Here is a 26,049-nt window from a genome sequence, read left to right as displayed (position 1 = left end):
AGGATCCAAATGCATCAACATGCACAATGCTCAGCATTATTACAGAAACTCACCTACTTGCTATTGTTCTAAGCCTAGCTACCACAGGCCTCCAAAATAAACAAAACAATCATTTTCTTAATATTTCATAAGAAACAAATTCTTGAACCATTAAACAAACAAACAAATGAGGCATATACTACTATATGACGGATCATATATATAAAAACATTTCATTAGCATAAAATGAAGAACTATATCTTCATCGTCGTCATCGTTATAATCAAGATAGATTAGTATATATATCATCATCATAATCATCATCACCAAGGGAGGTATTACAAAAAATAAACCTTTTTTCACCTAAACCCCCTCTTTTATCTTTGCCATTGCATTGCTACTAACATCGCAAATAGTTACAGAACAAACAAAAAAGGAAATAAGGAACCAAACTCAGATTTCAAAACATCCCCAAAACAGCAAATTTATTTATTTTCTAAGGCTGCCCCTAACACCAGGACGAGGCTTAGAAGACTCGGCAACAAAACTAGCATGACGATCCACTAGCTTCGACTCTTCAAAGGGAATCTTGGGGTGTTTTGCATCATGATGAATCTCCATCGACTTCAAATCTGGAGCCGTTGTTTTGCAAAGAGGACACTCGTATCTGGCATGCCCACCTTTCTCCACCCCAGAGCGGTCAGCCAATCCGGCTTTGCCGCCGCCACGGTTGGTGGTAGCAGCGTCGACCTTGGCGGCGATTTCCTTGGCCGTGTGCTTCTTGGGCTTGGCTTTTCCTGTCATGATTGATGATAATTATGAAACCGAAGAACCAAAAAAACCTCAGTTATTAAGGGAGCTTTTGTTGTTTTATTCGATGGGTTTTGGCGGGGAAAAAGCGGGCCGTGCAGGTCGGGTGCGGATACCCTTCCCCATCCCCATATCTACCTACTATTTTTTAATCTATTACCCGTCCACCACCCATGATGGGTACAAATTTTCAAATCCACACTCGCCCACGCGGGTACATTTTCAAATCCATCCCCACACCCACTACCCACTAGCGACATACCCATCTAGACCCGCCTGACAACAAACTAATGAGATGTTGGAGTTGGTTCGCAGACAGTTCGTGATGGGGTAGCAGCGCATGCTTCAATTTGTCAGATGAGTGGCTCTACGAATGTTATGGAGACATATTGTAGGGAGCATGTAGTCGCAGCTGGATTGTTGTGTTGCTTTCGATGTTAATGCTCATAGTGCGCCTAATATGGGTTTTGAGGGGCTAAAGAACATGGAAACTGCTGCTTTTGATGTTAATGCTTATAGTACGGTTAATTTGTGTTTGGATGGGCAGCATGGGCTAAAGAACATGGAAAGTGACGTGGTTAGTGGGATTATGGGTTTAATCAAAGAGCCAAATATTTTCATAATTAAATACCAGATTAAAGACTAAATATCCTTAATATTTAGTTAAATTATATGTTATATATTATATAATATTAAAATTTATAAATTAGTCTCTAAAATTACACCTAAATTCATAATGGTTCAAAATTTAATAGATATTTAACTGGGCGGGCGGATGCGGGGCGGGCGGATGCGGGGTGGGTAATGTCTCAAACCCATTACCCGCCCACCACCCACGACGGGTACCACTTTATAAATCCACACCCGCCCACTACCCGCTAAAATTATACCCATCCCCGCTCCAATTAGAGCGGATGCGGTGCGAAATCCACGAAACTGTACCTGTTTGCCATCCCTAGCCGGGGGTTTTACAAAAACGTTTTGGGAAAATTGTAAGCGGTGCGTTTGATAGTACCAGTTATTAATATCTACTTCTTTTTTCAGAAATAACTTTTTAGCCCCTCAACTTTATCAATTCACTCATTTTAGTTTAAGACTACAATGGTTAAGATGACATAAATTTTTTTTCCTTATTGAAATGTTGATAATTTAAAATTAATTATTTTTATATTTTATCAAGTCATTAAAATTTTTGAAATATTTTAAATTATTAAAATTCATTTATATCAGTATTTCAATAGAGAGAAAGGTTATTTTTTTTTTTTTATGACATGTAAAATATAAAATAATTTATGTTAAATTAGCATTGTCATTATTGTTTTGTCATATATCAATTTAACAAAACAAAAATTTAAATGGTAGAAGAATATTAATAAAAATATAAAAATTAAAATAATTAAATTGATATATTTCAAAATTATTATTTTAACTTATAAAATATTTTGTATATCTTATATTTTAACCTATGTACTAAAACCCCATGTATACTAATTTAATATAGCAAATGGTGATACATTCATAAAAGTGGTGAATATATATAAAAATATATGATTTTAACCTAATTTCTCACGAATTTTTAGTTTCAACTAAATTTGTTAATCATCATTTTTTATATACAAACCATCTAAAGCTTAGATATTTAAATTATTAATTTTAACTTTATAATAAAGCTCAGATAATTTTCCAATTTCAGCTTCACTTTTATCACCTATTATCTAGGTTAGTTTGATTGACACAGTTGAAATCTCAATCTTTGTTAATTGTTTGCATATCTAAACGAGTATAAAACATTATCCTCAAAAAAACATTGCATTGTCAGCTACAGACTAGAAGCTTTCAAACATGGAATACAAGGATTTATAACCCTTAACTTTCAACATGTAACCCCCAATTTCAAAAAAGAAAAGTAACTTGGATAGCTCCAACAGCTCCGGTCGAAGGTTCCGATGTGGTGCCCTATGGTTAAAAGATAAAAGCAGCTTGTTTCTTTTCCGATGCATGTTGGCTACCTTTGAAACTCCAGGAAAGGCAATGGGATAACTAACTAGGGCACCATGTTTTCATCATCTGCACCAACTTGGGTGTCATTTTCTGTGTTCGGTTCATCTTCTGATGGTAGCGCCCCATCTTGACCATTTGCAATACCATCTGCATCTTCTTTAGCTTCCTGTCCATTGTTTTCATGCACATTGTTATTAGTTCCACAATTTTCAGCCACCGCTCTATCAACTTCCATTGCCTGGTTTGAGGATATTGGATTATGCTCACTGTTTTGCTCCTCGGGTGTTCCCACGAATTGTTCGGAATAAGTCATGTACTGATACATGGCTCGTGCCTGGAGAATTAAAAAGAATGTGAAAATCTAAGAGATAAGAATGTTTGGAATTTATGATAGAGACTGCCGGAATGGAAAGTTGCACGTAATAGTAATTACCAGACCCTAGGACTCCCACCTCCTGTGGTTGTTGCAACAGGAAACTATTGATATTATTGAAAAGAGCACTGGAAACACTAAAAGCTAAATTCGAAAATAACGGACTTGATAATATCGACAAACAGAGACTTGCCTGTTGTAATTGATCTATTCTCCCAAAAACTATGTTAGCCATCTCCTCAACACCACTGACAAGACAGGGATGCCCAATGTCATCAACATGGCGTTCAGTAAATGATGTGCCCTCATTCAAATTTAGAGCAAGATGATCAGGTCTTTGAAGCAGACGCTGGAAGGTAGGCTGGAGTTCATAACACTGTTCAAACAAAGAAAGGCGACAGAACACATACAAGCCAAGGCGGGCACGAGACATGGCAACCACCAATCTTCTAACATCACGAAGGTGACCGACAAAGCGGGTACGAACAAGAGAAAGCAAAATGAAATCGTTTTGCTGGCCTTGAAACTTATCAACCGTGGTAACCTGTAGAAGGCATTAATAAACAATTCAAACACTATATGAACATAAAATTGCGACCAACAAAAAAAGAAAGAAAGAAAGAAAAAGGCATGAAGGCAACCTCTTGCAAGATTGCAGACATAGATATCAATGAACACAATTCATAACTGTGCTAATTTATAGTTTTACCCATAAGCCACATAAATGATGATATCTAAAGAACACCTTAATGAGAGGTAAAATCAGCAATAACTAACCTTACTCGGTGGACCAATAAAATCGTATGGAAGGCATCGTCTGTTAATAACATCACGGATCAGAAACTTCTGACCATTGTAGTAGTCAAGATGGAAATTTTATTCGCAGGGTAGCCAAGCAATCGCATGTATATATAGACACTGACAACATATTCAGCTTCGCCTTCATTTTGATAAAACCAAGGAGAGGGAGCAGACTCACCTCTCCCATGATAGTCAGGTACATCCACTAATTGGTAATCATAGGAAAATCCAGCATTTGCTCTATGGAAGATAGCTTCCTCTTTCACAGAAGGAAGGTCCCCCAAATCCCGGTACCTCCAGTTATAAAGTTGTGCTATACTTGGCCTGGCTCTACCCTGGGCATTAAGCTCAATGTAAGGAATGCCCAGTCGAACAAATCTGGTAAACAAACTTTGATCCATATGGCTGTACTTTTGGAAAGCCATATTTTTCACAACAGGAGGCAGCTGGTGATGATCACCAATCAATATGCAGCGTTTCAGCCGTGCATAACCGTCCTCCTGCCTTTGGAGTAACATTGGGATGAAAGTTTCAATCTCCAGAATCTGAGCACTTTCTTCCATCAATAAATTGTCATACTTGAAACCAAGTTGAAGAAAATCTTTTCTCTTTAGGGCTGCATGGGTACATGTCATTGCCACAATCTTTGCTTGCTTGGTCATCAGGTAATTTGCCCGGTCAGCTGTGGATTTGAGCAATTCAAATGCCCTGCACTCTTCAAGCTCTTGGAACATAGTCTTAAGATGATGAAAGCACCCCTGGGCTGCTCGCATGTCTTTCTCAAATGATTGGCCAGTAAAGACTGCCTGAGGGGTGTTGGAGAATAACTCTTTGAAAGGGAAGTGGTCTTGGACAAATGCTGGCTTATCTTCATTACCCGCACAAGCATCAAGGAATTGCTCCCAGCGTGAATATACATGGAGCAACCAAAAATATCCAGCGGTTTCACAGGTATACCCTACGTCTTCGGGAAGTTGTAGGGATCTTGCAAGCCTCTCCACCTCACTAAGCAGTTCCAGCCGTCGAACTAGCATTGCATTCACACGGCCCTGCCTACTGAAGTCCAGATCGGTTGCTAGCTCTTGCTCACCCTGACCAAGACGAAGAAGATAGCGAGCAGGCACATCTCTCTGAAACACAGTAACATAGATCAAATAAATTTGCACTAATATATGCAATTTTACAGAGCATAAGCTTAATGCAGGATGGAAGAAAAGAATTGCATCAATTAAAATGAATACACTACCTCCATTATTTTCTCAAAAAGGTCATTCAAAGCTTGATTAGAATGAGTAATTATCAATGTTCTCTGGGATGGACAATTGTGATAGAGGACATTCAATATTTGCACTGCCGTATCAGTTTTCCCTGTTCCTGGTGGACCAACAACCATAGTTAATCCAGGCTGAATACCTGATATGATTGCTCCAATCTGTGCACAAAAAGAGGAAAATTAGAAGTGGTTATTCAAAAGCCATTTGAACATTTACAAACTCTTTAATTTATAATTAATATTAGCTAATCGGCACCAGTTCTCTAGAAAGTAGAAACAAGTATCTCTTTGCTTCTAATCATGAAGAATGGCGTTTCCTGATAAACATATTCATGAAATTTTACTTCAGGATGATAAAAATTTTCTATGATTATTCTATTTCCAAAAGAGAAAAGGGGGCAGACAGGAACTCAGAAAGGAAGAAATAAGATTGAAAACAATAAATCATCATAATGAGAACTTTCAATTACTCCATTTTTTCATAGAGCTGGAGTACTGAAACAATTCTCCAGGGATAGTATTGAAATTTTTTCCTATTTTAATGAAAGTGAGCTCTTCTTCAGAGAACTGAGAAAAGAGAAACAAGATGAAAGAAATGCAAGTACGTGGAATATACTCTTTTCTAAAGGTGAAGAGTTGAACTCCAAGATCCTAATTACATATTAAAGATATAATATTGAGCAGTTTGCATGCTTAAAGCAGTAGTCATCATCTACTTTATTTTCTGAAATAGATCATACCTACACTCTCTTTGATATCTTATGTGGTGTAAGCATATAGCATCTCTACATAACTAATGCAGTGTTAGCATACATGCCACGTGCTGCTAGGACTCCATAAATTATCAACACAATTAATTGCAAATATAAACCTCCTGCCCCAGTTATCAATCTTAAAAACAAAAAAAAACAAAAAACAAAATACCAAGGAATGCACTCAGTAATGTAAAAAGAGACCAGAAGTTAACGATTACTAAATTACCAAGATATAAATGTATATAAAAGAAATGTGTGGGGGAGAGAGAGAGATAACAAATCAAATTTCCATTAAATTCAAAGAGAGTTGCCCTATACCTGAGTAGGAGTAAATCTAACAAAATTCTGTTTTGGTTGATCTTGAGGATAAGGACCTGGATCTGGAGGGATATATGCTTCAACAATTAGTTTTTCTTTCTCAACAGAGGTATCTACCACATTGGCATCATTGAAGCCAGTATCAGATCTTCCATTTCCTAACAGAGCATGAGAGTCGCTTTTAAATGACCGAGGAAGCTTGATACGGAATGGTGGTCTTGGATCCAAATTTTCCCTACCATCTGAATCAACAAAGCAAACCTAGAAAAAGGAGCAAAAAAGGTTTGTACTCCCGGGAACACATTAAAGTGCAATAGAAAAAGTAGAAACACTGATCAGTACCTGATAATTTGAAAAGCTCTCTTTCAAATGGTCTGCATTAAGAAAAGTATCTTTGAAATTCACCGTCTCTAGAAGATCAGGCATATTTGTCCATTGTGCAGCAGAAGGATGCCCATAGCCCAAAAATATTTTATGCAACCAATCAGGAACAATACAATATTCATTCATAAGATCTCTAATAGATTCTAAAATTGCTTTGAAGTTATTTTCCTTAGGCTTCCTCCTCATCAACACATTAAATGTCCCATAAACATCGTCAGCACCTTTTTCAGCAATGTCAGTGACATCCATGTGATACTGTGCAGCATCTAAAGCAACAGACACAGTTCTTAGTTCACCTTTTGGTGGCTTCCACTCCTCACGTTTAATTCTTCCACTAAAATCATTCATGAGAACCCCCTCCTCATCACAAATCTCAATAATTTCACATCCTCGTACATACTGCAGGCCAAGCCTCTGTGGCACACTAGCTTTAGCTTCTTCCTCTGCATTTAGAGGTTTAAATGAGGGGCTAATAGATAGCAAAAATAAAACATCATGCTCCTTAAGGGCATCCCACTCTGATCTTACAATTGATTTATAACTAGAAATGCTGTATGTAATCTTTGCAGTCACAGAAGCAGGCTTGACCTCTCCAATATTTGGCTGCTTGACCTTAGTGATTTTGAATTCTTTTACTGGCACAGCCATTCTTGACCAGCCACGGAAAGCAGTTTCTCCCTCATTATTGATGTAGGCAAGAAGGTGAGGAATGGCTTCCTGGATGTCCTCACGAATTTCATATGTAGATTCCAGACGGAAGAGATTGAAATTCCTTAGAAGATAGTCATGTAGTGTTAAGAATTGTAGGTTCAGTTTAGGAAGAGCTAGACAACCTTCACCAGAGTAATTAATACTCGGCACAACACTTTCATCCCACATAATCTGCTCGTTTGGATAGAGAGGAAGAGCATTTATGGCTTCTTTTTGAGATTGGTGCTTCTCAAAAAATGAGATCATCACCTCAATAAGAAAATCAACCCTGTCAGACCAAGGATCTTCCTTTGAAACCAGTTTGAGCTGAAAAGAAAAATGGTAAATGCATTATGGTAATTGGTTATAGTAATAGTAATTTCATTCACAGGCAGGTGCGCATGAAGGCATACCGCCAGCTAAAATGAAGCAAGAGAATAAAACAAGTTATGGTGCTAGCTGAATACAGAAAAGAACATGGCAAAAGCTAAAATGTGAATATGCATGAACTTGTACTGAATAAATAAATTAAGCCATGTAACTAACAGAATAATCCAGACTGAACAGAGGAAGCAAGGTAGGAGAAACAACCCCACCCCACCCCAAAAAAAAGAAAAAAGGAAAAAGATAATATAAGTTAAGAGGAGAAGCAGAAGTAGAAGCAATTATGAGAAACAGAGATCAGTGGGGGGAATGGAAGAACCAAGGGGAGGAGGGACAGAAAGAATTAAAAGATTGAAAAATATCCATTATATTTCTAAACACCAAAACCCATCACCATCCAAGACTGAATCAAAACTGAAATAACATATGCATTGAAAAGCTAAATCCTAAACTTGAATAATAAAGCAAATACCAAATCCATATCTGACTATAATAATTGAAACAAAATTAAAACCGAAGTGGACCACATCACTGATCAGACCAAGAAATAAATTAAGTAATATATACACAGAAACATGTTGTAATAGAAGAATCACAAGAGAACTAAAATCACAATCCATAGACTGACAATACAACAGTAGTTGGGGTAAATATTTCATTCTTTGAACATCCTCGTTTCAAATTCAATGCCAAAAGATATGATAATAAAAAAGAAAGGAAAAAGAAACAAACAATTTCACAACCTACAAACCTTAGAGCAAACCAAGTCCTTCAATTCTTGAGGAGAAAGTACAGACAATTTCTTTGAGAGATCCGCACGTTTGTGTATTGAGCCAACGTTGGCCAGTGCAAGTTCTCGCAACTACAAGCACCACAGAAGCAAGAGAGAGTTAAAATCTGGAAACCTATGAACAGTAAAGATAAGAACTGTCTGCTAGTGACAAGCATCTGCAGATAAACCAACTGCCAATGACAGACCTTGGGAATTTTCTTAAAAGCCAGCAGCTGGAAGGATTGAAAACGGTCATAGTGAGATTGGAGCACCTCATCATCCGTCAACTGAGTGCCAACATGATCATTTATCTCAAAATTTTCATAGAACTGTAGCAAGTCCACAAGTTGAGCAAAGAGTTTCCCTTTTTCATGTCTATAAAGTGCACTTAAATGGCATTTGGAAACAACAGCTACATCAGCCACAAGAGGCCTCAGGTACCTGTGCCTCAAAAAAGGACAATCAGAAATGGAAAAAAAAGATACAGGGACAAGAATACTAAGAGCGTAGGTGAACAAGGAGTTCCAACACGAAACAATAAGACATTTGTTATAAACCAACCACCACCCCCTTATTTTCCCAAAAAAAGCAAATGAAAAGCTATTAACAAAAGATAAAATAAATCAGTTAAAACTAAGAGTATAAGACCCAGTTGCAGGGAAATGGTACCTCCTTGTTGGAAGCTGACTCAATAGATCGATGAGAAATTCCATAAACCTTTCACAGTACAAAATAGAAGTATCGTAAACTTCCTCGAAAATATTAGCAGCATTAAGTTCATCATCTTCACTGACAGAATGCTTCTGGGTAAAAACCTTGTGATCAAGGACCTGAGTATCATGAAAAATTAGCAATTAACCAGCCACAAAATATTTGAACACCAGAACCCCAACCACCAAAAAAAGGCAATCAAAGCAACTGATTTTCCAGCATAGTACCTCAAGAAACTCTTCTATCAGATTTCTCAAGAAGTTTACTTCCAATGAAGATAAGGGATCAGGATTGACTCCTAGCTTCTTAGCATCATCAGATTCTTTCTTTATCATTCTTTGCCATTTCTTGATCAAATCTGGATTAAGACAAAGTTCCATCTACAGACAAAAAGAAAATAAGATAACCACCATGAAAAGGAGTCTGAAAAACACAATTAATTCAATAAAATCTTACCTGAAAACGACCATACGACAAACTGTGCCAGGAACGCAAACTTGCTAATCTGAGGACATTTTCCCTGACAATTTCATCTTCCAAACTCTGCACATTCAGCAGTTATAACATTACAATACAAATAGGTGCTTAAAAATGCTGTTCTATTTTTGCACATGTACTATGAAATATTGCTTATCATCCCCAGCACTATGTTACTGTTTTCAGGCACAATATGCAAATCAAGTTCTTCCATTAAACTGTTTGAGGTTATATTCCATAGAAGCAAGCATTTGACAAATGCATGAATTTGTAACATATAAATGCACTGTTAAAAAAAATATACTTATGGTGCTAGATTACCTGGAAAGCATTGATCATAAAAACCAGATAATTCGTTTTCTCTGCAATGGTTAATTCTCTTCCCTGCATCCAAATGAGGTTCTTAATGATTTAGCCTATTTATCATCAATTTCTGAACAAATATTGTTGAAGTACTAAATCTACCGCTTTTGTTTGAAGAAATAAAGCAAATATGACAAAATTTAACAGATCAGATCATACACTAAAAACAGGGGGGGAAATAGCTTTTTCATGTTCTTCTATACCATCATTAGACACTGCCCTGTATTAATTAAGGATATTTAACAAACCCTCAATTGTGCTAAGCAAAAGCAATAGCAATACAGACCTCCTTAAGCCGAAGGACCCTTTCGAGGAAACCTGTAAACACATCTTTCCTATCATAAAAGCATGTCCAAGCAGCCACATTCTCTCGAAACTGCAATGTTCAAAGATAAAGTGTCAAAACTCACTCCTTATATTATCTCATGCTACATCTGAATGTTGCTTTTTAATTTTTGCTTCCTACAAAGTTATAAAAGCCAAAGGAAGATCAGAATTGCAAAAGAAACGAGTAAACCAATAAAATCTAATACCAATTCTAAAATACTAACCATATCAAAGTATATCAGCAAAATATGTCCCCTAACTTTTCTTCTAAGACCAACACAAAAAATAATAAATGTAAAACATAATTTGCTTGCAAGTAGCAAAGCAACTAACAAAAGGCAATTCAACAATACGGATCTATTTTACTTCTAAATTATTTAAAGACAATAAGTAATTTAACTAAAAGAAGGGCTTTACCTTCTCATTAACCATCAAAATCATGGACATGACATGCTCATAAGTTGCCGTCTCAGCATCAAAATTCGGCCACAAGTAGTTCTCCAAATACTGACTGACTTCTAATATCATAACCCTCTGCAAAGGAACGGTTTTCCTCTGAGACTTCCCTTCAGACTTCACAGTAAGCTCGGTCTCATAAATCTCCTTAACCAGCTGAGGATCGAAAGGCTTATTAGGCTTTGAACCTCCGCTTTTTAGCCAATTCGCGGCAGCTATTCTCGTCAGCTGGTCCCGCTGGATTTCAGATAAAGTAATAGAGCTTGGAAGGGATGAACTGTGGGGGGATTTCGTTTCCGGTTTGTCGGCGAACTCGACCGGGTACTCGGCTACCCGGTGGCGCTTGAAGTCGTAAACGCCGGTTCCGTGAACCTTGGTCATTGAGAGAAGTTGGCAGGATTAGGGTTAGGGTTTTAGCGGGAATTTTAAAACGCTAGTGAAAAATGAAGCCGATTGGAAGCGGAGAGAAGCAGAGGGTTAGCCGTTGGATTTGAGCAGATTGAAATGCATGATTTGAGTGAAAGAGTCGGAGGGTTTTGATTTCGAACTGGAAGGGGTTTTGTTGCAGCGGAAGAAGAGAGTGACTCAAGTTTCACCCCATAAATCAATGTTTCCTTTTCTCCAGCTTGTCGAGAAATGGCCTTCGGCAAAAACAGAAGCCTTTGGCCCAAATCGGTGATTCTACTAATTTTAAAAAATAAAATCTAAAATCTAAATTATATTTTTTTAAATAATCTATTAAAATTATTTTTAATATATAAATAATATTATATAAGTATCAAATATAATAATAATATTATTTATTATAAGACTTAATATTAGTTTTTTAATATTAATATATTAATTTCATCAAATTAATTTACAGTCTAACTTGAAAATATTTTATTAAATAAACAAATTTTATTAAATAAATAGATTAAGAAGATCGTTTTCATCTTTATAATATCCTTTAAATTAGTCTATTTATAGATTTGATAATGATAGTAATAAAAAAGTAAATGAATTTTATTAACTCAATTTAATAATTTTTATTATTTCAAAAATCATTCAATTAAATCAAAATAAATTTAATTTATATATTTAAACAGCCGTGCTTAGTTGACTACACTTTTATCCATCATAACCATCGAAATTATTAAAATCCCTTGCTTTCCAAAGCCCCTCTTCACATCGGCTTTCCAAAGTCTTCTCCTTTTGTTGTTTGTTTCTTGTTAATTTGAAAATATACATTTAAACATTAAAATTATTTGACAATGACGCTCGTACTCTTGCATACACATAACATGATATTCGAATCTAAGACTTTAAGGAATAATAACAATCATTTAATCATTAAGATTGTTTAGTTCATATAATATAATTAATTTATATAATTATTATAGTATTAAAAAGAATTTATTTATTATTAATATATTTTAAATTTTAAATAACTAATATATATTAAATTTAAAAATTATAGATTTTCTCTATAAGTTTATTATTAATATATTAAATTTTAAATAGATTAACTACAAAGGACAAGTTGCTCTCTTTTGAAGTTAATACAGATTTTTTTTAATAGAGAAGGAAGATTAAAGTCATTACAAAAATTTATTCAGACAACGATACGGAGGACCATAGATGTCCCTATAAATGATATAAAGTAAAGGAGGCGGAAATGAGTAAAAAATAATAGTAGAACCATCGTGAGGAGTGTCCATTTTAGCAATGAAGTCTGCTGCTGAATTAGCCTCCCGATAGATCTTCATGAAATCAATGAACCAATGTTTGTTGTATGGAAATAACGAATGGATCTCACCAATGTGAGGGGGATGTCTATGGACGGGGAAAAAGAATACTATGAGCTTCACTGCTATTGGTTTGGATGACAACACGTTCAGCTCCTTACTGACACGCGAGTCGGAGGCCTTCAAGGATACCCCACAACTCAATCTCAACTCTCAAGCACAGATGCACAGCCAATATACCTGCGAAAAGCAATCAAATAGTCTCCATTGGAATTATGAAGCAGCCCTTCAACCGAACCGGAGTTAGTCAACGACGAGAGAGCGCCATTAATATTCAGGCAGAGCTACCTGTCGTCCAATGGATGTTTGATGTGTTCTTTGTAGTAATGAGCAAGAGTCGAGAGCTCATTTTTGTAGTTGCACTTTCTCCATAATTGTATGTTCTGGTGTACTATAGGCATGTCAACTAATCTATCCGACACTTGATTATTATTTTGGATGGGACCAAACAGTAAACTTTAACCATTTGTTGGATTAAATTATTATTTTCTAAACTAATTAAAACATCCATTAAAATCTTTTTTTCCCTTTCAACTGTTCATAGTTGATTACTTGATGAGCATTTTGTCTTATTAATTATTTGAAAATTCAACTTTTTTTTCTTATAAAAAATAATAAAATTGATTTCTTTTTATGTCAAATTAATTAAAGAGCGAGTCATTCGCATCCCCACGTACACGCTGCTCGAACATAATTTGGACCCACTTGAAGTTGTATTTTTCTAAAATACATCTAAAATTATAATAAAGATTAATAATTATCATCGGAAATTAAATATATAATTTAAATATTTTCTATAATATTGATATAAAATTAGTCATTTTAAATTATACAATGATTATATAAAAAAATGTTAAAAACTGATTAAAATACTCAAACAAAGAATAGATATCGACGATAACAAAGAATAGATATCGACGATGAACGTTAAAACTAGTGTCGTTGTTGACTAAATAAAATTAAAGAAGAAAAAACTAATATATTCTATAGAGAAAAAGAATAAAAGAGCCGTGTGCCTTGAGATTTTTAATTTAAAAGCTAAACCTTATTATTCAATAATGTAATTTATAATATAATATATCATACAAAATTTAAAATTATCTGAAACAAAAGTATAAATTTAATATAAAAAATATATATTTTTTGAAATAAGAATAGTCAGCTTTTATTTAAACCAAACAGGAGAAAAACAAAACAAAACACGTGTAACACACTAAACGAGCAGGAACTGAACCTAAAATAATTAAGTTTAATATAAAAATAAGTGTTTAAATTATATATGAAAATAATTTTTAGTATCTAAAGAACTTTTTTATTAAAAATAGGTACCTAACGTTTATATATTTTTTGAAACAATCTTTAAATAACCTATGTCACATTTATATTTTTCGATTGATTAAAGTAATATCAGCATTCATTTTGCTAAAAGTACAACCTCAACTGATTTGCTGAAACTTTTATACTTGCTGACAAACGGGGGGATTCGGAAGTTACCTCTTTGGAATGAGCGAACGTGTCGCCAAACAGTCGGGGGATAATGGTGGGTTCAAGAATCCGTCCCTAGGATGGATTATTGGCTTCCTCTTCGTTGGTCTCTTCTCTGTGGTGCCACTTTGCCCTACCATATTTGCAAACTTACAGCACCAGTGTGTTGAATGGACAAAAATAAATGCTAATTTCCGCATGCACGATGTCTATAATAGTACGTATATAATTTTTATATGTAGGATTGAAATCATTGAGCTGATAATGAATTATACTTTTGCAAGGGAAGGTTTTTTTCTTTGCCTGTGTTAACCCCCATAGCCAACTTTGTGTCCTCTTTTTTTCTCAGATCATGGTCATAGACTTCAAGTTGACGTATCCAAGTGGTACTGAAACTGCACATCTCGTCAATAGCTTCCACACTCCTCAAGGAACAAAGTTAGCAAAGTAAAATCATTGTCATAGCTTCGATTTCTAATTAAAGCTGATCAGTTAGACATTTATACATGCTAATATTTTCTTGTTTTTCACTTGTAGGAAGCAAGTAAAAACGTTGGGGAAGTTCTTTTTTTTAAAGCTTTTTGTGGGGTTTCTTTCAGTGGTTTTTCACTGGTGGAGAGTTTGTGGATTTGTTAGCTTCCCTACGTTCGGGATTAAAGCATATGAGCATAAGTGTGTCAAATCAGTTCAATTTTTTAGTAAACACAATAAATGAGTATTGACTCCTTTACTAATATTTCAGGTTTATTCTTCGATTTCTAAACAACATATGTGGGAGTAGGGATGACTTGTCCCCACATAATAAACATATCAGTGCTGCTTGGAGGAATACTTTCATGGGGTCTAATGAGGCCGCTCATTGAAAAAAGACAGGGTGATTGGTATCCTGCTGGTCTTTTCTCGAGCAATATGCATGGCCTACAAGGTTACAAGGAAAGTTTCTGATAAGACCATTGAAACTGTAGTTTTCATGACACGGTTATATTGATCTCAATATCCGTTCTTACTCATTGACTCTTTTGATTTTCCCTAATTCCAGGTATTTATTGCCATTGCCATGATTCTGGGTGATGGGCTGTACAACTTTATCAAGGTGTTAACTAGAACCCTCACAGGCTTGTTTCATCAACTACGAGGACGACAAGCTCTCCGCATTGCAAACCAGCACTCTCCTGATACTTCAGAGAAGCTATCTTAGGATGACCAAAGCTGAACCCAACTCTTTCTAAAAGATCGGATTCCTACATGGTTTTCTATTGCAGGTTATGTAGCTATTGCTTCCATCTCTAACATTGTTCTTCCACACATCTTTCACGAACTCAAATGGTATTTCGTTTTGGTCATCTACATCTTTGCTCCCACACTGGCTTTCTGTAATGCATATGGAGCCGGACTGACTGATTGGTCCCTTGCGTTGACCTACAGCAAGTTAGCAATCTTTACGATCGGAGCTTGGGCAGGTTCAAATGGAGGAGTCCTTGCAGGCCTCATAGCATGTGGTGTAACGATGAACATTGTTTCAACAGCCTCTGACCTAATGCAGGATTTCAAGACTAGTTACTTGACCCTTGCTTCTCCTAGGTCCATGTTTGTCAGCCAAGTTACTGGCACTGCCATGGGCTGCATCGTTTCACCTTGTGTCTTCTGGCTATTCTACAAGGCATTCGATGACCTTGGACTTCCTGAAAGTCAATATCCAGCTCCTTTCGCAACCGTTTATCGCAACATGTCTATATTGGAGGTGCAAGGCTTCTCTGCTCTACCGAAAGAGTGCCTCGTGTTACGTTATGTGTTCTTCGGTGGAGCCATCTTGATAAACGTCACCAAAGATATTCTGGGTAAGATATGGGGATCATACGTTCCACTTCCAATGGCAATGGCAATACCTTTCTACATCGGCCCATACTTCGCCATCGATATGTGCGTTGGAAGTCTGATTTTGTTTCTGGCAAAAGTTAAACAAGGAAAAGGCAGATGCATTTTCAGCGGCAGTAGCCTCTGGTTTGATCTGTGGCGACGGTATATGGACTTTGTATGAAATTTCTCTCGAGGGCAACAAATGCTAGGGTCGATAATTTCTTACATCCACAAGGTTGAAATCAAGTCTACCAAGTGATAAATATGAATGAATGCAAAATGTACAGACGCTTACATTAGCCATGTAAAGCAGCATCATACTGCATTTAGATGTTACATATGCATGTTGTTTTTCCTTGTTTTCTTCTTCGTCAAGTGTTGTTAGGGGCAACAACGACAAGATGTACAAGGTTGCGGAAAGAAGTTGAAGACGCAAAGGAAGTATGGGTTAGTGTGATAAATGGTATAGATGGAGGAGTGAAAAGAGAATGAAAATTCATATATTAGATGGTTGATAGTGAGAGTTTGTTTTAGCAAATGTGACGTGTAAAATACTTGTTTAGCTGTATTTTTTTACTTGTTGGCTCATTTTCTGGCATTATGTATCAAAGTAAGAACAAGACTCGATTTCGGTTTGGTTAATAATCAAGTATTTTTAATCCATATCCTAAAATACTAAATATTTTGAATTAAATTCTTTTTATTTTTATAATGTGATATAGTTAAAATGTTTTGTTTTAAAATTACTGAAAAGTAAAAATAAAAGTGGTGAATCGATATGATCGATGAAACTCAATTTAGATATTCAAACACTGCTCTGTCTTAATCGATAAAATCCAATTGTGCATGCCTTGTGTTCTAATGTATACCCTTTTAACTTCAGATGAGATCTTTTCTTCCCATGAAAAACAGAAACGAGATAAATAAATTAGTCTTTCACTAAGATTTCGAATAACTAGCTCGAGTTCAAGTTGATTGACAGCAATACCACAATTTTACATGATAAGTTACTATTATGTTTCTCCTAAACGCATCTCTTTTTCTAATGATTAAGCAACCAAGTGAAGGAGCAATGAGAAATGTATTCAATGAGAATATCTAAATTTCTAACATATCCATCATGCCATTGGCTACGCCTATTGCTGACTAATTTTACATATCTGGGAGCCCTCAGAAAGCATACCCTCATCATCGCCAATTCTCGACTTTTTTCGTTGTTCTTTTATCACTTCAGTATCTGTCTGCTTGATTTTACTTCTGTTAATCCTCATATTTACCACAGTGGCAATATATCTTTACGTGCTCCAATCTTCATCACTTCCATTAGTATCCTAAATATGATCAATAAGAATAAATCAGTATAATGGATAATTGGACATGCCATTTCTTGAAAATACATACCAGAGGCGGCAGTGGAGAAAGTTTTCTTTTTCGAGTATTTACTTCCTATGTTATCTAGACTAGACGATCAGTGTTTGATAAGTGAATGATATGCATCAAATACAGGTACACTCAATTTTTTAAGTTTTTACATATATTGAAAGGATCCTACCCCAAAACCCATGTCCCAATATGAGTCAGGTACGGGTATCGTAAGTAAGTTAAGAATTCAGATACCATACTTCAATTTGAGCAGTTAAAAAAACTATATAGATGTTGACAAAAAAGTCTCACCTCTGATGTGCTAGAGATTTCTTCAATGTCATCTTCAACCTGTAAAGTTTGTTTGCAGTATTAACCACATTGAACCGAAAGAAACATAACTTTTGTACTTAGTTTACCAGCCCCGGAGGGGTTGGACGAGTAAGCTGATTCAAGCAACTAAGCACAAATTTGTTTCAAGAATTCTGAATGCAGTAAGGGGGGAAAGACATTGCAAAAGATCACATGCACAATAATTGTTGGATAAAATATGGAAGTATTTCAGCAGAAATACAAGAAAAGAGTGAGAAGGCAAGATCAGAAGAACACAAAGGAATAAATGGTTCGACCATAGTAGCCAACATTCATACTACGTTGTCTTTTTCTTTTTTTGAAGGTAAGATTACATTGTTGATATTCCAAAATTGTATATAGGTTTGTACAGGAATCCCTGTATGTATAGAATACTCCATAAAAATATTGTACTATGATCATATCATAATCTACAATATCTCCAACTACATCACAAAGGAATAAATGGTTCAACCATAGTAGCCAACATTCATACTACGTTGTCTTTTTCTTTTTTTGAAGGTAAGACTACATTGTTGATATTCCAAAATTGTATATAGGTTTGTACAGGAGTCCCTGTATGTATAGAATACTCCATAAAAATATTGTACTATGATCATATCATAATCTACAATATCTCCAACTACATTAATTATATTAGCAAGTTATATTTCTATTATACGTAACTTCCAAAAGAACTATTTTCTTCTTTCCTCTCTTTTAGAGACTCAGCAATTCCTGATTTATGCCAAAAACACCTCTTATTACTATTGACTTCTATTCTTGATCAAATTAAAATTACCAAACAAGCCTCTACATAATTGCGTAAACTCTACACATCTTGTTCTCTATATAAGTTGAAGCAACTCATAGTAAAATGCAATGACGAGATTACAACTTCATTAGTAAGAATTCATTTATGACTGCTTGGGTGGGGAAATCTCATGGATAAGAACACAGATGGAATTAATTTTGACAAATTTGGAAATCATTTCATACACTAAACACAACAGCAATAGATTGATGTTGTAGGTCCCTCAAATTTATTATAAATTACAACTTTAAAACCAAACATGACCTGTCAGTAGGCGAAAGTAAATCGTGGTGTCTCACAAGGTTAGTGAGTTTTATCATATTTTAGGGGCAACATAAAAAAATGAAATTTGATTATATGTTTGAGATCAGGAATGCTTATAACATCGCTATCCTAGTACAAGGTTGAGTTAATGCAAAAAGAGATTATTACTTCATAAGAAAAACCAAAATTTTGAAATACAGACATGATACCTCTGATTCTTTCTTCCTTCTTTTGATTCCTGTTCCAGCAATTTCAAAAAAAAAATGACACTCCATCAAATTCTTAACTTAGAAAGAAAATGCCAAAGGCAATTGTAAGTCAAACGAGATAAACCTGCATGGCGAATAAGTTCTAGAAACCATAGGAAAATGCACGTTTGAAGCTATTTTATGTAAGACTGTAATTTTGGCACAACAATTGATTCCTATGTTGTTCCCACTATTCAGTTTTCTTGAAGTACCCATATCCAACACGCATGTCTATCGCATATTCAAACATGGATATAAGAATTTGACCCTCCAAGGCCTCACAAACTTCATTAGAAAACTTATAAAAATAAAATAAACACGAGTCATACATATGCCCCTAATTTCTTACAAAAGTTCTTGAAGATGATGATAAAATACAAAGCATATGCACAGAAAAAAAAGGGAAAGCAGCCAGTGGTAAAAATCATTGTCTTTCAGTACATTCATGACATTTTCATAGTACTCCCTCCGTTGCACTAAATGTGTTCCTTATTGACTTTTTAAAAGTAAAAAAATTTAAACTTTGACCATGATTATTTTAAATATTTTAAACAATTAAATTGTATAAAATATATATTTAAAAACTACTTGATTTAAGGTTTTTAAAATATATTTTTCATATTTTTATCAATATAAATTTTAAATAATAATGAGTCAAAGTAAAAAAAATTGAACCAAAAAATGTCAATAAAGGACAGATTTAATGGGGCAGAGCGAGTAATAAATAACTAGATAATCTTATTCAATTAGGAAAGGCATATGAAAAAAATTCAAAAACCAAACAACAAAAGTATGGCACCTTTTGAGTACCTCTTGATAAAAGGTCAATTAACTGTCAGTCAATGAAGCAATCAAAAGGACGATTAGCATCATTGTATTTCCTAGCTTAATGCACACCTATCTTCTATAAAGTGTTGACCAAATTAGAAAATGGTTATCTGCACTAGCAGATACAGTTGAACTCATCTGCATGACCTCATTACAGAACTGAAACACGTTTTCCAGAACCTTATAAATAAACCATTACATACAACTGCTGGCAGTGCTTCATCCATCTCCATGATCAACACTCCAGCCAGACGTAACAGTTTCCCAGCCTCACCCAAACCATGCCCTCTTTTATCACTCATTCAAATAGAAGATTCTATGAAAATGTGATATACAGCCCCCTCCCTTATACATGAATGGGTATTAACAATCCATGGTTAAAAGTCATGAAAACATGATAGGTTCTCAGACTCTCTTGTTGAGAGTACAACAGTCTATTGCACAAGCAAGCACATGCACATAGCAAGAAAGGAGAAGATAAATCATTACCAGTGGTTCTTCCTTCAGTTACTTTTCCCTTTTTGCTAGATTCATCCTTCGGCAACACCAAAAGCAGATGCTGCTTGTCAGTATTTTCATCCACAATAGTTTCCAAAACTTTGCATAATTCAGTAGTTAAATGACAAGGAAAAAGACGGAAAATATAAATATTTTTAGGAAAACAGAAAAGAAAAACAAATAACAAAACCTGAGATATCTAAGCTCAATTTAACCTGATCAGTCTTCCGTTTTGAATTCTTGCACTGCAACTTCTTGCCAGAAACTGGATGGATAGTGCACAATTGAGATAAAAATCATAAACAATTTTTCAGACTTGCACAATATTTTATGATAAGAGAAAGCAGGAATATGTCCAACCTTTTGGGGATAAAGATTTCTCTGAGCCTCTTGGTCCCTTCAGGAATTAAAGCAATATTATAAGAACATAAGAGCTTTTAATATTGAAAAATACAATTACGGCCAAACTAAGATCACTAAAATCATGGAAAACAATTCTTGACATACACAAATACTTCATTACATAAACTCGTTAAACTTTAATAACTACAAAATTCAACTTTCACTTTATTAGAAGTTTGATTTGGCATGGCTTAACTTGAAAGTATGATAGTGCACCCAAATGAAAAGTGAAAGGACGGTTGAACTTAGTGTTAAAAAGGGCGCAAGGCGCACTAAGGCGATAGGGGTTTTATAGCCAAGGCGAAAGGCGCACGCCTTATTTAAGTAAGGAGCACTTTTTGAAAATAAAAAATATACAAGTTGTTCCATCCACCATTAAACCCTCAGAACCCAAGCAACCCCCCCCTTCCTTCCTTGGCCCACATTCCATATAAGAAACTGAAAAAATAAATAAAAGTCTAATAATGAATTGGCATCAATTTCTTACTTGTCACATTCTTATCCCTCCACCTCACACCTCTCAACAAACGTGTCTACCTCCTTTTTAACACCACCTACACCCTAAACCCCACTTCTCCAAATCCACCCTAATCCTCCATTTTCGTATTTCTAAATTGTTTCCAAGCTTTTCTTTCTTTCTCATAGATTCAAATTTCTCCATGTGCTAAACGTGCTGCTCAAGAACCCATCACTAAGAAACAAAACTCGCTGAAATCTGTCTTTTCCTCCCCCGGTTCTCAATCCGTGCATGCATGCCTCTCTCTCATTTTGTCTGCTCAGTCAGTTGTCTTTTTTAACACCAAAAATGACCTATATTCATCCCCCTTTGCTTCTCTCTCTTTTAAACTTCAAGACAAACAGTAATTATATAAGGTAAAGCACCCCCCTTTATCTGTATTTCACGCCAAATTTTCATACGTCTCCCATAAAACTCTTTTCTAATCAACCCCACCATGTTTTACTCTTTTCTCCACTGACATTTCATTTCTCTCTATCTCTTTTTTGTTGTTGATACACAAGTTAGTATTTAAAACATAATAAAAAAAGAGAAAAAGAACAAAAAAAAATTGAGGTGGCGCCTTTCTGTGCCTCAGCGCCTAGTGCGCGCCTTGCTGCGCTTCATTGAAATCACCTCGCCTAGACCTAATTAGGCGCTTCACCCTCGCCTTAGCGCCTAGGCGCGCCTCAGCTGTGCCTTTTTAAACTCTGATTAAACTTGAAGAAATAGTTAGGTAAATTCATGGAACTTCAATAATCACGAATTTCAACTTTTCACCCGATTAGAAGTTTGATATGGCATCATTAAACTTAAAATCTGATTATGCACCCAAAAGATAAAGTGATATATGCAAACAGCAAAAAACATGCTTCATACATTTGTTTTGAGGTTCACCTGTACACTGCACAATAGCCCCTACATTTTCATGCTTCTTCTTTGCTAATTGCAGGGATTAACCATCTTTCTAACTAAAATTGGCATGCATGATTATGGTTGGTTATGCAAAAACACAGCTTGTTCCAAGAAAATCATTGGCTAATGAGGCAGGAAACATTTTAAGCTTTTCGATACAACCAGTGAAGGATTATGTAATAAAAAATGTCAAGTACATGGAAGAATACAGTCCATGTAAAATCTAAACAAATGAAAAGTATGCAGTATAAGTTAGTTAGATCAAAAAGATCAGCACTAATATAGACATATGCGTAGGATAAACAAGTGGAAACAATCTTAATAAACATTAGAAAATCCACGAAGCAACCTACCGCATAAACCTCTCAATTTGCTTCCAAATTCATTACATAGCTAGTGCCATGTCATACAATCAGGTAAGAGGAGAAAAAGAGTTCTCAATGAAGTAAAACTAAATAAAGCAACTTCTCTTATCATAACAATGATTATTTAGCCATACCTTTTCTTCCACTTTCTTAAACAATGTAGATATTGTAGCTTGAACAAGTGAACCATGGTCTGTGTTTGAATTTTCCTTTGATTTGGTCACTGTAGCAGTTGACTGAGATGTTTTTCTAGACTTGGTCACTGAAGTTAGATTAGTTTGAATTTGTTTGGAGACCTGGCTATCTTCTGTATCATGAGAACCAAGGTCCACAGGGACAGAACTAATAGTCTGTAATTATCAGTTAAGGAATCAAAAAACAGATGCTTAGGAATAATTTAAGTAAATAAATAGACTAAAATAAATATCCTAACCTACAGAAATAAGTCAATAGGAATATGAAGTTGGATAATACAAAATAATACAGATATGCTAAATCAGGATATTTGCAACAGTGTCATCATCAGTTAAATCAAGTTTCAGTCTAACTTTCTTTTCTTCTCTATTCAATGGTCCAACATCACTTCCAACAGAGTCATCCCCGGAAGAAGCCTCAGCAAATCTAAATCAACACAAGAAGTCAAAGATGAACTCAACTTTAAAACTGGTAAACATATATAAATGCTAACTTGTATACAAGCTTAATAAATAGAATTAACTAGAAAAGTGAAATTATTGAAAAATGAAAGCAACAATAAGGCCTCAATAAACGGACAACAAACTTAAATATTGGTTCAGAAAAATGTCAATAGAAGTACATGATAATCCCCAGGAACCTTATGTGACCATAAACGTGTACTATGTACTCTAGTATTAATAATCGGCAGAATTTTTCATGACACTTCTATCACACAGACAACATAATTATAGTATTCTAGTCTAGCAGTAAAATATAATAATAATAATGATGATAGAAAACTTCATGTAAACAAAACAGTGTACTTGAATCTTTTTCCAGCATTTCTTGCAGAGTGCCGAGTTGGTGTCACTTCTATCTTAGTTTTCAAATTGCTTTCATCATCTGATAAAGCATCTCCAGACTCAGTATCAAGGGACTCCATATCAACCTCTTTTATTTCTGTTCTGGGAAAGCCTTGCTTGTTAACAGATGACACCCCAGCACCACCTTTAAAGTCAATTCCATCTGCTTTCCCTGAAACATTAGTTCACGGTGATGAAGATTAATAAAGGAGCTTATCCACAAGTAAAGAAACACACTACAGTAAAATAAGCATTCAAAAACTATCACAAGGAAACAACCTCAAACAGTTCCTTTGGAAAATCAAGTTGTGCTTCTTCTGGGTTCTCATCTTTTTTTCCAATCCACCATGCATCGGAGAATACAATCTAAAATTATCACAGTCTAGCGATGATTTAGAGAAAAAAAACATGAAACATGCTACAAAAGATAGTTGAGAAATGTTAATAGGATAAATGACAGCATGAAAATACAAAGAACTAATGATGACACTTGATGGTAAAGAAGAATCACAAATTGTCAGACACAGAAGGCTTGGAACTTTTATATGGAAGACAATATTAACATATCGGGCCATGGGGCGTCCGGGAGCGCAGCACTCAACAAAGTAAAAACTGGAAGGCTATAGTTTAATATACTCTAAGGAGTAAAAAGGACATATAAAAATTAATAATAAAACATTGGATTAAATGCTAAAGCATCCAGATAAGTTATAACATCAACATCTCCTAATATACGGATAAGTTCTGCAATAATTAGAAGTCAGGGACCTTTTAACTGATGATCTCAACTCTTAAGTTCGAACATCGAAAACAGAATGATGTAAGGTTTATGTAGAGAGAAAGAGAAACCATCAGCTGCACATCTCGAACCTTAAAATAATAAAGAAACGACACCTGTTTACCAATAATTCCGAAAGCATAAGAAAAGTACGAACCATGTTGTCAAAATAATCCTCACACATAACATTCTTTCCACCGCGAGAGAACAGCAAACTCAAATACCTATTCTTGGGATACACAATGGTCCCAAACAGCTTCATTTGACCCTAAAAACCCAAACAAATTTAAGTATTATTGGATTCCATTACATTACTCTGAACAATTCAAAAGTTAATTTCGAATTGAATTAAATTAAATCAAAATTTTGAAACCTGAGGGAAATCAAGGTAGAGGATAGGGTTTTTGGAGCCCAAGTTCTTGAGCTCGCCGATCTTGCCACCAGAGATGGGAGCAAGGAGACCAGGGAAAGAGAAGAGGAAACGATTTTTCCTTTGAGATTTCCTGAGAATATCTTTGCCATGGTGCTTGATGACTTGCTTGGATGGGCTGAGGGGAACGTAAGATTTGGGGGCGGCCTGTGTCTCGGAAAGTAAGTGGTTCTTCAGAGCTAATTTCTTGAGTCTTCTCCGTTCAGTGGCTTCTGGGGTTTCAGCAACGAGTTGCTTCTTCGAAGAGGAGGAGGCTCTCACCATTTTTGTCTCCGTTCAGATCTGAAAAAGTGTGCGATTTCAAGTGGTAATCGCGGGTGGAGGCGGGAAAATCCGATTGTTTTTTCTGTTTTTGCAGCCTGATCCTTGCTTTTTTATTTCGCTTCCATTTCTTACGTTTTCGTTAAATGACTTTTTTGTCCTCTAACTTTATCTAATTTTTCATTTTGGTTCTTAAATTTTTTTCACACACCTTCGAGATTTTAAAATTTGACGAATTAATATAAAACCAACGACTATAGTAATAAAGTTATTAAATTGACGCTGATATTTTTATATTTACCGAATTTTTAGTATTACTTAATTAAGTTTTTTAATAATATAAAGTGATTACAAGTTCAATATTTTTCGTAGCCATTTGCAAGGCACAATCATCTTACAAACATACAGACTCAAACTCATAACCTCAAGAGAGAACAACACTCCCCTCAACCACTAAGGACACTCATTGAATCTGTTTTAGAAACAAAAATAATGAAACATATATTTAAATTTAAAAAGAAATACAATCTTTAAACTCTAAATTTCACCATGTGCTAATTTAGTCCCTACATTGACTAATATTTACAACGTAAAAAAAATAAAAGTAAAGGAGTTTATAAACAAGTTTGTTCGTGAACATAAACAAACCGAACACTACTTTATTTGTGTTAGTTCGTTTTATAAATGATCTTGACAATTCTTTTTCTGCTATTCTTTCTCAAATGAAAAGGGTTGAATCTGCTAAGATGGAGGATTTTCCCCACGAGGATAGAACTTGTATCATGAATTGGCGATGGTTGTGCAGAGGAACTTTTGAATAAACCAACCCCCAATGAATTTGCAAACCCTTATTTATTGCCTTTCCTACTCAAATTATAGGCCTAAGTAACCTTAGTTCCTTAAATTATATCCACAAAAAGACAACCATGGGGGCTGGTTCTGATATGTATGCTGCATCAATTCTAGATTTTACTTGACATGTCTCCCCCAGCTG

At 35.2% G+C, this 26,049-nt stretch overlaps 2 protein-coding genes and 2 pseudogenes across 2 annotated transcripts; 1 reads left to right on the top strand and 3 right to left on the bottom strand.

The window, feature by feature from the left end:
- Positions 1-256: 256 nt before the first annotated feature.
- On the bottom strand, positions 257-863 carry LOC120116091 (protein METHYLENE BLUE SENSITIVITY 1-like). Its single transcript, XM_039136639.1, has one exon. The coding sequence runs from the start codon at positions 781-783 to the stop codon at positions 469-471; it is 315 nt and encodes a 104-aa protein (XP_038992570.1). The 5' UTR covers positions 784-863; the 3' UTR covers positions 257-468.
- Positions 864-2,531: 1,668 nt separating this feature from the next.
- On the bottom strand, positions 2,532-11,255 carry LOC120116105 (RNA helicase aquarius-like). Its single transcript, XM_039136652.1, is given in 15 exon segments — positions 2,532-3,124; positions 3,357-3,707; positions 3,941-4,023; positions 4,026-5,094; positions 5,211-5,396; positions 6,311-6,571; positions 6,653-7,711; positions 8,520-8,630; positions 8,747-8,981; positions 9,210-9,370; positions 9,479-9,631; positions 9,708-9,794; positions 10,050-10,112; positions 10,378-10,467; positions 10,836-11,255. Coding segments are annotated over 15 exon segments (4,620 nt in total). The 3' UTR covers positions 2,532-2,833.
- A 3,641-nt stretch (positions 11,256-14,896) lies between these two features.
- LOC120116166 lies at positions 14,897-16,212 on the top strand (annotated as a pseudogene).
- A 1,020-nt stretch (positions 16,213-17,232) lies between these two features.
- Positions 17,233-25,134, bottom strand: LOC120116101 (annotated as a pseudogene).
- Positions 25,135-26,049: the final 915 nt, after the last annotated feature.

This window comes from Hibiscus syriacus, unplaced genomic scaffold (assembly GCF_006381635.1).
Source record: "Hibiscus syriacus cultivar Baekdansim isolate YM2019G1 unplaced genomic scaffold, ASM638163v2 tig00110283_pilon, whole genome shotgun sequence".
Lineage (NCBI taxonomy): Eukaryota > Viridiplantae > Streptophyta > Magnoliopsida > Malvales > Malvaceae > Hibiscus > Hibiscus syriacus.
The sequence above is the reverse complement of the archived record's forward strand: the minus strand, read 5'-3'. Positions and strand labels throughout refer to the sequence as shown.